Source organism: Myodes glareolus, chromosome 12 (assembly GCF_982192425.1).
Source record: "Myodes glareolus chromosome 12, mMyoGla1.1, whole genome shotgun sequence".
In the NCBI taxonomy this organism is placed as follows: Eukaryota; Metazoa; Chordata; class Mammalia; order Rodentia; family Cricetidae; genus Myodes; species Myodes glareolus.
The window spans coordinates 15,551,263-15,568,513 of record NC_142037.1 but is presented as its reverse complement, the minus strand read 5'-3'; the positions used below and the strand labels follow the sequence as shown (position 1 = coordinate 15,568,513).

At 42.2% G+C, this 17,251-nt stretch overlaps 1 protein-coding gene across 1 annotated transcript; it reads left to right on the top strand.

The window, feature by feature from the left end:
* The first annotated feature begins 7,965 nt into the window (after positions 1 to 7,965).
* LOC148120147 (granzyme C-like) lies at positions 7,966 to 11,814 on the top strand. The gene is made up of 5 exons (XM_087912015.1): positions 7,966 to 8,066; positions 9,123 to 9,273; positions 9,728 to 9,863; positions 10,022 to 10,282; positions 11,558 to 11,814. Exons 1-5 carry the CDS (start codon positions 8,012 to 8,014, stop codon positions 11,699 to 11,701), a joined length of 747 nt encoding a protein of 248 aa, XP_087768141.1. The 5' UTR covers positions 7,966 to 8,011; the 3' UTR covers positions 11,702 to 11,814.
* The last annotated feature ends 5,437 nt before the right edge of the window (positions 11,815 to 17,251 follow it).

The window sequence follows — 17,251 nt, the reverse complement described above, 5'->3', positions numbered from 1 at the left end:
ACTGTAAGTGCTCCAGGTGAAGGTGAAACTGTTGTAAACTCAAATTAAGGCCAATACTTGCATGCATTTCAAACCAGCTAAATATGGTTGTGTGAAAAGTGACATAGCCTTGCTATTATATTTGACAGAGAATTTGAAAACAGATATCAAGAGTTCTAGAAATAATTTCACTATTTTGGTATAATCACAAGTCCATTTTTTTATCATCATATATGTTTTCTGCCACTATTATCTGCTGATTTTCAATTGAAAATGCCTAGAACTGCAATTTTTCATTCAACCTGACAATCTTTTTGATTATATCCTTTTTCATCATTTATGGGCCTTTCATAGGACACTAGTTTCTACATCACTCCTAAATTCCAGTCATCTCTCCCAGTCTCCTCTCCCCCACCTGATTGATTTCTTCCATTTCCATCCTCACTCAAATCTATCCACCATTAAAATATAGTCTATCTTGTAACAGGCTTTTTCTTTTGGTTCACCCACCAGCTCTCAATTGGGACATGAAGATTTATTAATTATGAATGCTTAGCCAAGCTTAGGCTTGTTTCTGAATAGCTCTTTTCACTTAAATTAACCTGTTTTTCTTTAACTTTTTACCTTTTCTTTCTGTATGACCCACTTTTTCTCTTGTCTCTATATCTGTCTGGCAGTTGCTTGGCATCTAGCGCCAGACATATCCCTTTCTTTCTCCTCCTTCTCTTCTCTTCTCTTCTCTTCTCTTCTCTTCTCTTCTCTTCTCTTCTCTTCTCTTCTCCTCTCCTCTCCTCTCCTCTCCTCCCCTCTCCTCTCCCCTTCTCTTCTCCTCTTCTGTTCCTTCCTCTTGAGATTTCTCTCTTATTTATTCTCTCTGCCTGCCAAGCCTGCCTTTCCTTTTCTAGCCTAGCTACTGGCCATTTAGCTTTATTAGATGAATTAGGAGCCTTAGGCAGGGAAGGTGCCACAGCAACACATCTTTTCATTATTAAAAATGCAGCATAAACACATGTAACAATCCTTACATTGTTAAACAAATGCAGCCATAAGTGTAATACACATTTACACAGTTAAAGTAATATTCCATAGCATAAACAAATGCAACATGGTTTTACACAGTTACATAGTCACAGCATTAACTTCTCTTCCCAGGGAGATTTAAGTGGCCTCTGGAGCCCCCACTGTTACTTTTCTTCTCTATTTTAGCATGATTATCTTTTAGTTGGCAGCTAATATCCAGTTATAAATGAGTACATACAATATTTGTCTTTCTGGTTGTGAGTTACCTCACTCAGGATTTGTTTTTAGCTTCATCCATTGTCCTACCTATTTAATAATGATATGTTTTTTATTTATTTTTATTTAGCTCTACAATTTTCTCTGTTCCCCTCCCTGCCTATTCCCTACTACCTTCAAACCTCTCCCAAGGTCACCTGCTCCCAATTTTCTCATGAGATCTTGTATTTTTCTACTTCCCATGTAGATTAGATCTATGTAAGTCTCTCTTAGGGTAATTCTCTGTAGTTGGAGGATGCTTGTTTGCTTTCTAGCCACCAATACCTGAAATAATTACACAGAAACATTATTATTTAAAATACTGCTTGGTCAATAGCTTAGCCTTCTCATTAACTAAATTTTACATCTTAAATTACCAATTCCTATTATTTTATATTTTATCACAAGGCTGATTGTTTACCAGTAAGTTTCAGGGTTCTGTCTCCTTTGGCAGCTACACGGTGTCTCTCTGACTCTGCATCTTTTTTCCTCTATCTCTGCTTGGAATTCTCACCTTGCTCTATTCTGCCCTGTCATAGGTCCAAACAGCTTTATTATTCATTAACCAATAGTCATAAAATGTATTCATAGCTTCCAGCGGATAATTCCATATCACCTCCCCTTTCTATCTAAATGAAAAGGAAGGATTTAACTTTAACATAGTAAAATTATTTATAGCAAAATAGGTATCAAGCAAGAATTACAGTTACAATGTTTGTATCTAATTTATCTTTTATAATAACTAAGTAAATCTATAATTATAACTACCTATTCTTCAACTCTATCAAAGACACCAGAAGGATATAATATTACCTAAGTTAACAGGAAGTAAATTGTAATCAACTTCCAAAATTCTAGAAATGACAGAGACATCTCACTGCCTGGACAGTCACCTAACATTCTTCTGTAACATTGGGGCATCCATTTTCAGACTACAGATCCATAGTATCTGGCAGACTTTTCCATGAAGCAGGAAATTTAATAGAATGTTTTCCCTCTATTGGCAGCTTGTCAGTCACTTCCTTCTATATCCTGCAGAATGTCTGGTAGACTCTTTCATGAAGCAGGAACCCTGAAGGATTGTCTCACCTTTAGGCTAGTTCAGCAGCCATGTTTCTGCACGTGCTGCATGTCCAGTTCATACACACTGCCATCAAGCAATCCAGGCAAGAGCAGTTTATGCCCAGATGACTAACAAACTTGATAAGGAGTCTCTTTGATGTCCATTATTCTCTTAAAGTAGATTGGTGCTGCCAGGAAGAGAAGTGTCTTATTGTCATGAAAAGTCCTAAATTCTTAAAACATTTTAATGCCATAATCTGTTAGTTTTTGAAAGGTTTGAAGAATACCCATCCATCTGAAATATATCTGGTACATTTAGAAAACCTAACATGACTACAAGGCTGCTGAATATTATAAATGACTATCCATTAACCTGTATTTCTTAATTATACATTACATTTTTTTAAATGAGCTGCACAAACACTATACCTTAATCAAGAGCAAAAATAAACATATAACATAATTGACCTTAAATTTATATCAATAAACCAAAATCCATACCAATGCAAAATATTCATTTCTATAGATAACCCCCTTTAAATATAAACAAACATTTGTAAACAGTCATTTAGGGAATTTGGGTGTTATTCTCTAGAATAATTCCTGCTGGCTGGGGACAATGTTAATCAGGTCTTTCATTAAGTATCCAGTGTGGTAGTTCCTTCTCAGGAAGCAGTCCTGAAACTGTCATGTATGTTGAGCCATGTAAGTCATTGCTTCTGGGGGTCTTGTTTAATCAAACCATATTAGCCAGTAAGGAATTCATAACATTATATCCTCCATGGAAACAAAAGCAGAATCTCTTCTAAAGCAACATATACTTAGACTGAAAATTTTAAGTCAAGATACCTTTAATATATATGCATATATATATTATATATTTTAATCTGTTCAAATACAGAAGAATTCCAAGGGCTAGTTGATTCTTCAATATGGTGAGCATCTAGCTGCTCCTATACCAGCTGTTCTAAAGTCTGCAGTTTGTCTTCTGTTAATGGCCATTGTTTAACTCATATTGGTTTCTCAGTTAACCATTTTAAAGGTAGGGCTGTTGGTACCTCTAAAGGTTTACTAGTTGTTTTGTGTTCTTGTACAGCCTAAATGCCTGATGATCTTTGTGTATAGTACCTTATAATATCCTTCCCAGAATTAAGAGTTTATGGGACTGCAGGAATGTTAATTTGGGTAAACACTGAAGCAGGTCACAACCACATAAATCACTGAAATATTAGCCACATATGGCCTCAGCAAGGTCTCAACAATGTCTGAAAAATGGATGTGTCCTAGAAGACATGGTGGGCATTAGCTTCTCCCTGTTCATCACCCAGAGAGAGGATCATCCCACAAGAGAGAAGTAGCAGAGAATGCAATAATACTAAAAATCTGTCATCAACTGTACTTGAGCCCAGACCAAGGGCAGCTTTAATGACCACTCTGTGATGGAGTATGCTACCAACTCAAGAATATTAGCAACGTATGGTAACCTCCACCCTCAGGTTGCTGAAGAAAGAGGCCCAGGGTGACAAGATGCCAGCCCTGCACACTCCACTAGATTTTCAGTCTCCTTTTGATTGGCTTCTCCACTTCTTTCTTCAGGTCAAAAGCTATTCTCATTATGCCAGGACACTCCTACAATGTCCCAGGCTCTGAATTCCATGTGATACGAACCAGTAGCCGTGAAGTTGGGTTATAGCCATTCATTCACACAGGTAAATCATTTACTGAGAATACAAGATATGGTGGGCATCACAATAAGAGAATTTTAGAAAACCCCCTCCATAGGACTTCGGGGTAACTGGTAAGAAAATAACAAAAACCAATATATCAGGGATTGAGGAGACTCACTAACAAAGAAGAGCTCAAGGCAAGCCAAGAAGTATTGGCTTGATCACTAACATCATGAAGATAGAGCCTTTGTCTCTTCATGTATTTGTAAAGCAGGGGCTGGAAGAAAAGTGCCATCTACTCCTTTTTCAGAAATGGCTAGCAGCAAGGGTGAGGGGTTCAGAGAGCCAGCGGGGAGTGTTCCTGCCACTATTTCTACCATCTCACCCTGCCCCAAGTCCTTGGAATCCTGCAAGAGACCCTGTTCCTGTGCTGAGGGCAACTGGAGAGGTGAGTAAGTACCCACACAGGTGATCAGCCTGAAGTGCCACTCTCTGGGACAGTCCCGAGGGACTAAATCCAGGCCTCCTCCAATTCCCTAAGCTTTTCTGGACATCCAGTGGTGTGTGTTCCCTGCTGCTGGCTTTCTTTATCCTATTCCACCCTGTCCCCAAGCCTGCCTTTTCATCTGCATGGTTCTTGGTTCCCCCAACACAGCCTGCTTCAGGGCAGAGGGGATCTGAGAACCTGCTCCAGTGCTGAGGGGACCTAAGAGAGGGCAGACCAAGAAAAACTTCCAAGTACACAGTCAGCTCACAACATCAAGATCCAAGAAGAGACCCAGCAGAACATCCCAGTGGAAAAAGCCATCCCACATCCAGCCTACAATCTTAAGGATGGCTCCAGTGACATCATGCTCTTTAAGGTGAGAACTGCCCCCACAACTGCCTGTGCTTTGTTTGTTGCAGGGATTGCCCCTCCCCTCCTGATCTCATTCTGTTTCTTCCCTCCCTGCCATCCTTTCAAAGTGTCCCAGGTCAGCAAGCTCCTGGATGAGCTGCTCTCTCCTGCTTCTTCCCCCACATTGGAGAGGAAGGCCAAAAGGACTAAAGCTGTGAGGCCCCTCCCCCTGCCCAGGTGTAATGTCCATGTGAAACCAGGGAATGTGTGCTCTGTGGCAGGTTGGAAAAAGATAGTCCCGGAGGGTGTATTTCCAAATACACTACAAGAAGTGGAGCTAACAGAACAGAAGGGTTAGGAGTGTGAGTCCACTATCCAGATTGCTACAACAAAGCCAGTGAGATATGTGTTGGGGACCCAAATATTAAGCATGCTTTCTTTAGGGTAAGTTCAATTTTCATCCTCTTTGGACTCTATGGGAGGGGGAAAGTAATCTGGGACCTAGAGAGCAAGCTTCAAGGGACTTTTTGATCTTTCTCCCTGGGAATGGCAGTACCCAGTAACTAACTAGGACCTCAGAGCTGACAAGGAGCCTCGGTGAAGGCAGCTGTTGATGGCAGGATTTGCACAGTCCTCCTGACACCTAGGACCAGGCTCTAGAAAGCTGTTCTCCCTGTGTGTGTATGTGTGTGTGTGTGTCCCCGTCATTACCACAAGCCAATGTCTCCCCAGAGGAGGTACCTTCTTTTGTCAATGGTCTGGTCCTCCATGCTCACATCAGGCTCACTCACCCGTCCCCATGTTCTTAACAATTGCCTGGAGCTGAGGGTCCCACACTCCTTCATAGATAGTGGATCACAGACTGCAGAAAGGGCAGAGGCTCAGGAGGGAGGTGAAGCAGTAACCCTGTCCACAATCAGAGTGGGAAGCTCAGGGGCCACTGGCCTGCCCTCCGTTCTCCCACAAATGAGTGCACAAGTCATACTCATCGGAGAGGGAGGTAGGAAGAGGGAGAGGGTAATTTCAGCTTAGTCCCCTGTGGTCCCTCTTTATTCACAGGGGGATTCTGAAAGGCCTCTCCTGAGTAACAAAGTCCTTGCAGGCTTCGTCTCCTATGGGAATAAAGATGGTTCTGCACCAGGAGTCTTCACCAGCATGAAAACTAGTTGGAGAATCCTGGGAGGATTAGAGGGATAATGCTAGGTGGCATGATTATATAAAATTTTTTCTATTAATTCAAAGTGCTAAGTATAAAAACAGTAAAATTAAAACTGAATTATCTCACTCCATCTTAGATATTCACTGAGACCACAGCTCTGTCCATCAAGCCAGTTGTGTCCAACAAGTTCATTTGTTTCTCAAAAACTATGTCCATCCCACAAAGGTCGTGTTGTCCTCATTCACTGTTTTTGCTTGCTTTTTCTTTTTCTCTTTCTATTTTTCTGAGACAGGGTTTCTCTGTGTAGCTTTAAGTGTCCTGGAACTCTATAGACTGGGCTGGCCTTGAACTCACAGAGATATGTCTGCCTCCAGAGTGCAGGGATTAAAGTGGTGTACCTCAACTGTTCCCTTACTTTTAGGATGAAAGCACACTAAAAAAATCCTACTATTTAGAGATGTTCAATTTCTTTATTAGATATCACTAAATTGGAGCTTGATTCATGGCTTTTAAAGATTCCCTCCAAACAGGTACCATGTAATTAAGATCATTTTATTCTAAGGATTTTGTTGCTTAACTGTATGTATAGATATTATATCATTTATATATGGTTCCTTTTCAGAGAGGAATTGTCAGTCTTCATTATGGCTTATATAGTAATGTGCAGCCCCAAACAGTTATCCCTTCACTGTGGCCCAGAAATGTCAAATGGTTACAATCTATACACTGGATAGATTAATTTTTATGCAACTAATATCAGGACTACAATTCACAGCAATGATATGAAAGCTTCTATGCATACAAAATATGAAAGGAGAAAATTTAAAAATATACGAAAAACCTTAAGCTGTGGGTGTTCAGCAGGACCTTGTTGCTCTGTGGTTATCTACATGTACATGCTTACACACACACACACACACACACACACACACACACAGACAGACAGACAGACACACACACACACACACACACACGCACACACACAACTTTGTTCTCAAGCCAAGCCCATCCTGTCTCACCTCCCAGAGTTGGTCTCATACAGGTCTAATAGCATTGGGCTCTAAACTCAGATCCTCAGCTCACTCCTGTCAATATCAGCCTTTTAAAGGCTGGAACCCTGTCTGTCCTACTTCTTAATCTAGTCCACTAAATAAACATTCAGGATCTTAACATGGTCCTTGTTTATCTACAGTAATTCTAGGTAATGTTGTAGACAGTACCACAACAGTACCCCCTCATCAGGAAAGCCAGTTATGACCTTAGGATATTAAACTTTAAATTCAATCCTGAATCTCTGGTTTAGAGATAAATGTCAATACATAATAAACAAGTAACCGATACACGTCATATGTGATTCGTTATTGTGCTTAAGCATATATGACGGTAAGACATGATCGTTGCCTTAGGGAAAACATTGAATTTTCCATGTGACACCGTAGCAGTTTAAGAAACTCAGAGTGAGTTAAGACTAAATCATCAAACGATTCCAACAGATGGTTCCACAGTATGATCAGAAGTCAGAGAGGTTAATGAGAACATATACTGAAACTCCACCCAGCCAAATATGGCTCTTCCTAACTCTCACTAAATACTGTATAACTTTGTCTGTGTATTTGTAGTGCTATAACTGTTGAGTAGCAAATTGGTGGTCTGTATTATTTAAATGGAATATTTATTTTAATGGAAAGAAAAAACCAAAAAAGAACTTACCAGAATACAAAAGATGTAAGAGGTAAAAAGGACACGCTTTTGCTCAGTGCACTCACCTCAGACTTCCTGGGGTCAAAGGGCCCCTCAACCACAGTCTCCACACCATCTGCTCTCTTGGTCTTTATTCCAGTTTAGCTCATGTCAATGTGGTGACAGTGACATTTTTACCCAAAACAGAAAATGTCCTTAAGTACTGTAGCCAATCAGAGCAGAGGTACACAGGTTTAAAAGACCTGTGAGGTCACTGAGCGCTCACCTCTTTCATCCTTCAAGGGCTGTGTCCACTCTGCCCTCCTCCAACTCGAGAGCCTTCCTGGGAAGATGGCAGCAGTCCTGATTCTCCTGACTTTTCTTCTGCCTCTTGGATCTGGTGCAGGTGAGTGGACACCCCTGTTCCAGAGGTGCCATCCCATAATACCCCTGTGGAGTCTCTGCCCAGATCGAGTCAGGAACTTCCCGCACTGAACCAGGAGCTTTCTGAACCTCAGGTCCCAGACCAACCCAGACCTGTTAGCCTGTCACTGGCTAGATCCTCAGCAAGGTCTGAAGAAGGGCGGTGTCCTCAGAGGACGTGGTGGGCACTAGCTTCTCCCTGCTCTTCATGTCACCTGGGGACTGGATCATCCCTAAAAGGATAAGAAGCAGAGAACGGAATAAAACTAAAAGGTAAATCATTAAACTTACCTGAGCCCCAACCAAGGACAGCTTTAATGACCACCCTGCCATGGAGCATGCCACCAGCTCAAGAATATTAGCATTATTTAGTAACCTCTACCCTCAGGTTGTTGAAGAAAGAGGCCCAGGGTGACAAGTTGCCCGCATTTCATACTCCACTAGCTTTGAAGTCCAGTTTTGGTTGGCTTCTCCACTTCTTTCTTCAGGTCATCAGATATTCCCTTTATGCCAGCACGCTCTCCCAATGTCCCATAAGCCCCGAATTCCATGAGCTCTGAACCACCAGTCCTCTAGCAAAGTAGAAGTCATTCTTCCATGCAGCCGAAGCTTTTATGGAGAACCTAGGATATTATGGGCACCAGAATAGAAGAACTTTAGAAAATCCCTCCCTAAAGAGCTTAGGGTAAGAGATGACGAACTGGCAGAAATCAAGACATGAGAGGTGTCCAGAGACTCACTAACAGAGAAAGACTAACATTGAACCTCCCAGTATCCCCTTGGTCTCTAGCATCATGAAGAAAGAAGTTTGTCCTTCCATGTATTTGTAAAGCATGGGCTGGAGGACAAGTCCTACCCACCTCTTCTCAGAACAGGGCACTGAGGCTTCAGACTCAGCAAAGATCAATCTATGTGCAAGGAATTCTGTCCACAACAATCTTGGGGAACTGTAGATCTCACCCCATCACCCCTCCCTAGATCTTCCCTCCTATCTCATCTGCTGTTCCAAGACACCTCATATTCTAGCCTTTTCTTTCAGAGGAGATCATAGGGGGCCATGAGGTCAAGCCCCACTACCGCCCCTACATGGCATTTATTACATTTGTGAAAGATGGTGGCAGAAGTGGTGGCTGCGGAGGCTTCCTGGTGCGAGACAATTTCGTGCTGACAGCTGCTCACTGCAGGGGAAGGTGAGGAGAAGCAGCTGGCCCATGTTTTCTGAGACCCCAACAAAAGTTTTCATCCTCTACTTGTGGCTGCTCCTGTAAGAGCTCACTAGAGGGCAGGACTGTGACACTGGAAGGATGACAACAGGGAAACTTTGAGGTCAAAGGGTGAGAGGTCTAGAAGCATACTTGGGTTGAAAGCAACTACACTGGTCAGACCAAAGCAGTAGCTGAGGATGAAAGTGTACATTCAGAGTCAATGCAAACTTTGCGTATTGCCTAGAAGCAAAAGTGAACCCTCAGAAGTCTAGTGTTCTTGTGAAGCAAAGAACAGCAGGTCACACCCTGGCCTTCACACTTCTGTCTCTTCAAGTCCCCTCAGCTAGAGCCCCACCCTGCCCACCAAGCCTCTAATAGCTCCCTGGACTGTGTCCTCTCTCACTCCACATCTCCCATCTGCACTCTGCTCTCTGCGCAGCTCAATGAAAGTCACTCTAGGAGCCCACAACATAACGTTCATAGAGAAGACCCAGCAGATCATTCCTGTGGCAGTACCCATCCCACATCCAGACTTCAATCGTAAGGATCGCTCCAATGACATCATGCTGTTAAAGGTGGGAACTGCCCCCACAGCTCTCTGAGCTCTGCTTGCTTCAGGGATTGCCCCTCCCCTCCTGCTCTCATTCTGTTCCTTCCCTCCCTGCCATTGGGATTCTCAAAGGGTCCCAGGCCAGCAGGCTCCTGTCTGAGCTGCTCTCTCTTCCTCTCACAGCTGGAGAGGAAGACCAAGAGGACTAATGCTGTGAGACCCCTCAACCTGCCCAGGCGCAAGGTCCTTGTGAAGCCAGGGGACATGTGCTATGTGGCTGGTTGGGGACAGTTGGCTCCGAAGGGTGAACTCCCAGATACATTGCAAGAGGTAGAGCTGACTGTCCAGAAGGACCAGGAGTGTGAGTCCCGCTTCCCACGTCGTTACAACAAAACCATTCAGATCTGTGTGGGGGACCCAAAGATCAATCGTACTGCTTCGGCTGTAAGTTGGATTGTCCTCCTCTCTGGGTTGCATGTGAGGGGAAAAGCAATCTGGGACCAATAGACTAAGCATCAATATACTCCTTTGCCCACTGGTTATGATCCTACTCCCTGGGAACAGCAGTCACAGTAACTAGCTCGGGTCTCAGAGCTGACAAGGAGGAGCCTTAGTGAAGGCAGACGGTACAAAGCAGAAACTGCACAGCCCTACTGACTCCCAGGCCCAGGCTTTAGAAAACTTTGCTCTGCCTGTGTTATTACCTCAAGCAGGGGTCTCCTCAGAGCAGGCACCCACATTTATCAATGGTCTGGTCCTCCATGCTTATATCAGGCTCACTCACCTGTCCCGATGTCTCTTAAACAATGGCCTTGAACTGAGGATCCCACACATCTCCATAGCGAGTGGATCACAGTGGAGAAAGGGCAGAGGCAGGGCTCGGGAGGGAGATTAAGCAGTAACCCTGTCCATAATCAGAGTGAGAAACCCAGGAATACCAGGCCTGTCCTCCGATCTCCCACAAGCAGAGCACACAATTTGTGCACTTTGAAGAGAAGCCTTGACGTGAGAGGGAGGCTGGTACTAGGGTGAACTGCTGAGTCCCCTCTTGTAGTGCCATTTTAATTTTATTTTAATAAATAAAGATTGCCTGAAGATATGACTGTGAAACATTTCCACTGGTCAGCCTTACAGACAGAGTAACACACACCTTTAATCCCAGTAGCCACAAGAACATGCACCTTTAATCCCAGTGTTGAACGCCTTTAATCCCAGTCCTAGAGAGGAATATAAAACGGGAGGAGACAACTCTCAGATGCAGTCTCCTTCTGAGATTCCAGGAGGTAGGATCTCCATTTCAGACAAAGGTTGAGGTAAGAGCCTGTGGCTGGCTGCTTTCCTTTTTGGATCTTAAGGTTGAACCCAAATTTCTGAGTCTGTGTTTTTAATAATCATGCATCAAAAGCAGTTTTGACTCTTGGCTTAGTAGAGTAAAGCCAAATCTGAGCAGAGATATAGAGAGAAAGTAGGCAGAGTCAGGGAGATACCATGTAGCTGCCACAGGAGAAAGATGGCAGCCACCAGTAGACCACAACCTCATGGTCATACAAACATCAATAGAAATGGGTTATTTTAAGATATAAGTGTAGCTAGAAATATGCCTAAGCTATTGGCAAAGAGTATTGTAATTAATATAGTTTCTGTGTTAATCATGTGGGTCTGGGCGGCCAGGAAATGAATGGTCTCCACTTACACCCTGTGACCCTTCTCCTTTCACAGGGGGATTCTGGAAGGCCTCTCGTGTGTAAAAAAGCAGCTGCAGGCATTGTGTCCTTTGGGTCTAAAAATGGTTCAGCTCCATGTGTCTTCACCAGAGTGTCAAGTTTCCTATCCTGGATAAAGAAAATGATGAAACGCAGCTAACTACAGAGCAAACCAGATCCCTTTCTGACTCACCATCTTCCTTATGGCAGAGTCCAGGATTGTCCTAGGACAGAAGCCAGCATTTCAATAAAGGTCTCTTTGCAGAATCAAAAGACTGGTTTCATTACACAAGGATCATCTCTGTGCCTAGCCAGCCTATATCACACTTTAGCTCTTTGCTCACCCTAACTCCAGACACACACCTTGGCCAAAGCTCAGGCAAGGCCACTGAGCAGCTCCTTTTTACTTGTCCCTGTGTGCAATGCCTGCCCTTCTGACTGGTTCAAAGCTGAGCTTGTGTATCTCTTGTCTTGGGTCTCAGGGCAAACTCTTTTCCTCCTCTGTGTCATATGGAAGAAAGGAGAGGGAAAGCACCTTGGGCACTGAAGAAGAGAGCCTGATCTGAGCCTAGGATTCCTTGAGCAAGTGACCTCAATGACATCTAATATCCAACCAGTAACATGGTGGCTTCTTGTACAAAAGATGAGCCCACGCTCAGACTCCCCCTGGAGAGAAACCCCTGGGCTCCTCCCACAGCTTTATGGTAAAGGTGTTCAAAGCCCCCTTGCTTTGCAACCTTGAGCACATATTGGAGTAGAATCAGAGGCAGTATATGTCTTAAACACAGACTGCTTGAGATTCTTCTAATCCATGGAAGTATCTCTCAGCCCTCACTGTTTGCATAGAGCTTACTAGGCTCCCCTAACATCTGCACTGATGTTCTGTATCTGGGGAAGGAAGTAATTCAATTCAACAAGACAGAACTTCTCTGCTTCCCCAGACCATTACTGTACACCAAGCCCTGAGGGTCACAGACCAGACACAAGAACACAAGATCTTCTGGTTCGTGCTGGGGAACCCCACTGGTATTCCTTCATTATTCTGTACTATGTCAGACATCTGCCAGCACCATTCTCTGTGGACTTAGGGAATATAGAGTTTCTATTCTGTATTTGTGTCCCATGCCACCTTTCTGTGGTGGTTTTTAGTGACTATGTCCCCTCTAGGCTCATGTATTTGATCACCTTGTTCCTGATTGATGATGTTGTTTGGGGATGTTAGGAAATATGGCCTTGATGGAGCAAGTCCATTGCTGGGGCAGGAACTGACTCACACCATTACCAATCTTTTCTCTCACTGTTATTATTCCGTGTGTGTGTGTGTGTGTGTGTGTAACTATATTTTATAGCTCTTGAGCATGAAGTTTGTTGATGACAACATGTTCCAATGCTGTGCAATATGGATATACGTGTGCTCTTGGAAGTGTGAAACATGCCTGACTTCAGTGTGATGCTGTCCGTGTTTTCTCTTCCAAGTGAAGACAGTCAAACTGGCACCACCCAATTCTCATGTGCTCCTGGTGACTTAGCAAACTAAACAGACGTTATCAATGAAATTTTAATCTCCATAGCACAATGGGATTTTAATGGTATTTGGAAAACAAGTAAGCATTCCTTTTTGTTCATTAAGAGACACACACCACAATCTTGCCTCACACACCACGACCCAGCCACCGTTTTACAATCAGCTCTCACTCCATGCTCCATATGCAGCTGAGATGTAGAAATACTCAAATCTTGCTATTTTCTTTTCAATTTTCATAATAAAAATAAATATAGTTCCTTATCTATTATTATTTTTAATTGCAGCATGGCTTCAATACCATAATAGAAAATAATACAACTCAAAAAAGAGAGAAGATCACTCAACTGAAAGGTGGCAGACAGCTACTTTTTATTGTCAGATAAATACAAGGTTCTATTCAACATTTGAGAATTTTTGAGTGCTCACAAAGGTGGAAACAGAAAAGGCATTACATGCAAACCATGCGACCTAACATAGCAGCTGTCAAGGATGGTGACACAAGGACAGAGCAGTGGAACTGAGAAGGACGTCTTCTCAATAACAACAAACACGTAAAGTTTCAATTTAGGATGGTGAGGATATGGCTCAGTGGGTAAGAGCACTAGCTGAACAAGCAGGAGAATTTGAGTTCAGATCCCAGCACCCACATAAAAGATGTTGAGTGTAGCTGATGTGCCTGCATCCTCAGTGCAGAGACAGGAAGACTGCTGATGCTTGCTGCTAGCAGCCTCAACAGAACAGTCTGTTCAGGTTCAGGGAGAGACCCCATCTCAAAGACTAAGACAGAAAACAGTAGAGGACCTTGACATCTTCCTCTGCTCTCATACAGGCATGGGACACATACACTGACATACATGTTTACACACATGCACCACACAGTAAAAAGATAGTCACACCTGTTCTAGTTATGTTCTGTTACTGTGATAAAACACTTTCCCAAAGTGTTTGGCCAGGAAAGGGTTGATTTTTCTCACATGTCCCACCTGTACTCCATCACTGATGGACGTCAGGGCAGGCAGGAGTTCAAGCAGGAGCAGAGGTAGGAACCTCGGAGGAAGGCTGCCTGCTGGAATGCTTCCAGGCTCATGTTCATCTGCTTTCTTATCCAACCCAGGACCTCCTGCCCATGAGCAGCACTACTCAGAGTAGGATAGGCCCAATTTCATCCATTAGCAAACAAGAAACTACAAACATGCCCATAGTAAATCTAATGGACACAATCCTCAATTGAGGACTCTTCTTCCCAGGTGTTTCTAGTTTATGTCGATTTGACAGAAAGTACCCAGCACAGCTGGTTAGATAGGCTCTGTGGTAAGAAGCTAGACAAGTGGTTATGTGGTTATATTTAAAATAATAAAACAAAACAAACCCGGAAAAGCATTTCTTGATAGTGAGTCCACTGAGAGGTGTACAAATAGTGTTCCAATTATGATATACCCTAAGGAATGAGGAATATTTATTAATAAACTCATTGGTTTTAAAACCAAGAGAACAGAAGAAATTGAGAGAAATAATCTATTCAAAGAACTTTGGAGAGCAGAAGCACTCATGTTAAATCTTATTCTTTGGGGATGGATGGCAGTACTGATGCTAAGAACAGCACAACCTGATATTTGGTTCCAGGTAGTGATGATGGAGCTAACGTCATTGAAGAGATAACACCATTGAAAGACACTAAATAACTTTTTTCTTTGGTATGGGGCAGTGGAAAATATATCAAAGTGGTTTTCTTTGTCCATAATCAGCCTAACTAGTACAGCTGCTGCTGATGCCCAGCGATGGTAGTTTAAATAGAGACCCAGCCTGGCAGTGGTGGAGAAAGCCTTTAATCCCAGTACTAGGGAGCAGAGGCAGCTTGGTCTCTGAGGTAAAGCACAGCCTGGTCTACAGAGGAAGTTCCATAAGAGCCAGGGATACACAGAGAAACCCTGTCTCGAAACTAAGTAAAGGAATGAACAAATCAAATGAATAAAAATGTAAATCAAAAGAAAATAAGAGGAACTTGTAAAATCAAGAGAAGACAGTGTAATTATCACACGATACTCATGATTAGTGACATGTCCTAGAAGAAGTCATCAAGAAAATTTATGAAAAAAGAAGATTGTCTCATTGGGAATTGTGAGGGATGAGAGGGGATGAATTTGAGCAAAAATGACAAAAAAAACATTGGATACATATATAATATTGTCAAAGAAGACAAGCTAAGATCTAATTTAATGCAAAATCATTAAAAATGGGTAATCTCCCCAGTACTGAGTCTCATAAGGGAAAAAGGATTAAATCATATGTAATGCCAGAAAGGCCTGAAAAGTGTTCATGGTAACTATGATGAAATCATTTACATTTTAGAAGTAAGATGGCCATTCTCTGGACATTACCAAAACTTATTAGGTTACTTACAATGTTTTAAATAGTATTTATGCCAGAATTTAGAAATGAAAACTCAATTACAAATTGACCTTTACAAATTACAGATTTGACAGTTTATTTCATCTTTAACGGAAAACCAACCTCTCAATACCACGTTTTATACCTAAGTGCTCCAGGATAAGGTGGAATTACGGTAAGCTCAATTTAAGGCAAATAATTGCATTTCAATGCAGCTCAATACCGGTTTGTAAACAGTGACATAACCTTGCTATTACATTTGAAAGAAAATATGAAAGGAGATATCAAGATTTCCAGAAATAATATCACTATTTGGTATAATTACAAGGTCATTTTCATCAGCATATATATTATCTGCCAAAGTTCCCTGCTGAGATTCAGTTGGAAATGCCTAGATCTGCATTCCTCCCTTCAACCTAAAAATATTTTCAATCATGTTCATTCTCGACATTTATGGGCCTTTTATAGAACCTTCTCTACATACATGGGATATACATACTTATAGGACCTTCTCTGAAACAAGAGCTCACCCTTCACAGTCACACTGGATTCACACCATCAGGTTTTCATAGCACTCACACTTGTGAGGCACAGGTCTCAGGAACTGAGCATGCAGGTCTGGAGAGATGGCTCTGACGTCTTAATGGTAGAGACTGCTCTTGCAGAGGCCCCAAGTTCAGTTCTGAGCACCCATGTTGAATGTCTCATAACACTTGTAACCTCAGTTCCTCTGGTCTACAAAGGCGTTTGTACTCACATGCACATGCCCCAACCGGAACACAGACACAAACATATAATCCATAGTTAAAATCCTTGATGTAGATATACTCTAGACATGATGAGGTAACTACACCTGTGAAATTCAGCAATATGACTGCTTAAATAAGGTCTGAACAATGACAACACCAGTAGACCTTCCAAAGTGGTTGGGGAAATAGCAGGGGCCATCCCAAGATGAAGAGCAACAAACTATAAAGTGCTGAGAGAGGAAGAAATAGTCTTCCGCAAAGATGAGACCCCCAATGGTTATCCAATCCTAAGTGGTCAGACCTAAAAGAAATACGAATTCAAGCAAAAATAAACTGACTTTGTAAGCTGGATTTATATTTTCATCACTGTGAATGTTGAGAGAGAGAAAGAGAGAGAGAGAATGGTAATTAAAGAATAAGAGGCCTTGAGTCTGAAGGGGATGGAGCAACCTGAAAGGAGTTAGAGAGATAATGGCTGATAGCACGCTTATATTTTAATTTTTCAACAATCTGAATGGTAACAGTAAAATTAGAACCAAAATATCTCACCCCATCTCAGGAATTCACTGAGATTGGAGCTATGTCCATCAAGACAGTTGTGTTTAACAAGTCCATTTGTTTTTCCAAAACAATGTCAAAGGGGCCACAGAGTTTGTGTTGTCCTCATTCACTATTTTGGTTTGTTTGCTCTTTATTTGTTATTTTTATCTATCCTGAAAAAGCGTTTCTATGTCTGGCCCTGTGCATCCTGGAACTCACTATGTGGACCAGGTTGCCCTGACTCACAGAGATATGTCTGCCTCTGCCTCCTGAGTGCTGGCATTAAAGGGTTTGCCAACACTGTTCTCCTAATTTTTAGGATGAAATCACACTAAATTAAATAATACTACTTAGCTGTGTTCACTTAATTATTAGATATCACTAAATTGGAGTCCGTTTCATTCGTTTAAAAGATTCCCTCATCATGGGTACCATATAATTAAGATTATTATATTTTGTAAGGATTTGATTGCATACCTGTATGTGCAGACAATGTATCGTTTATACA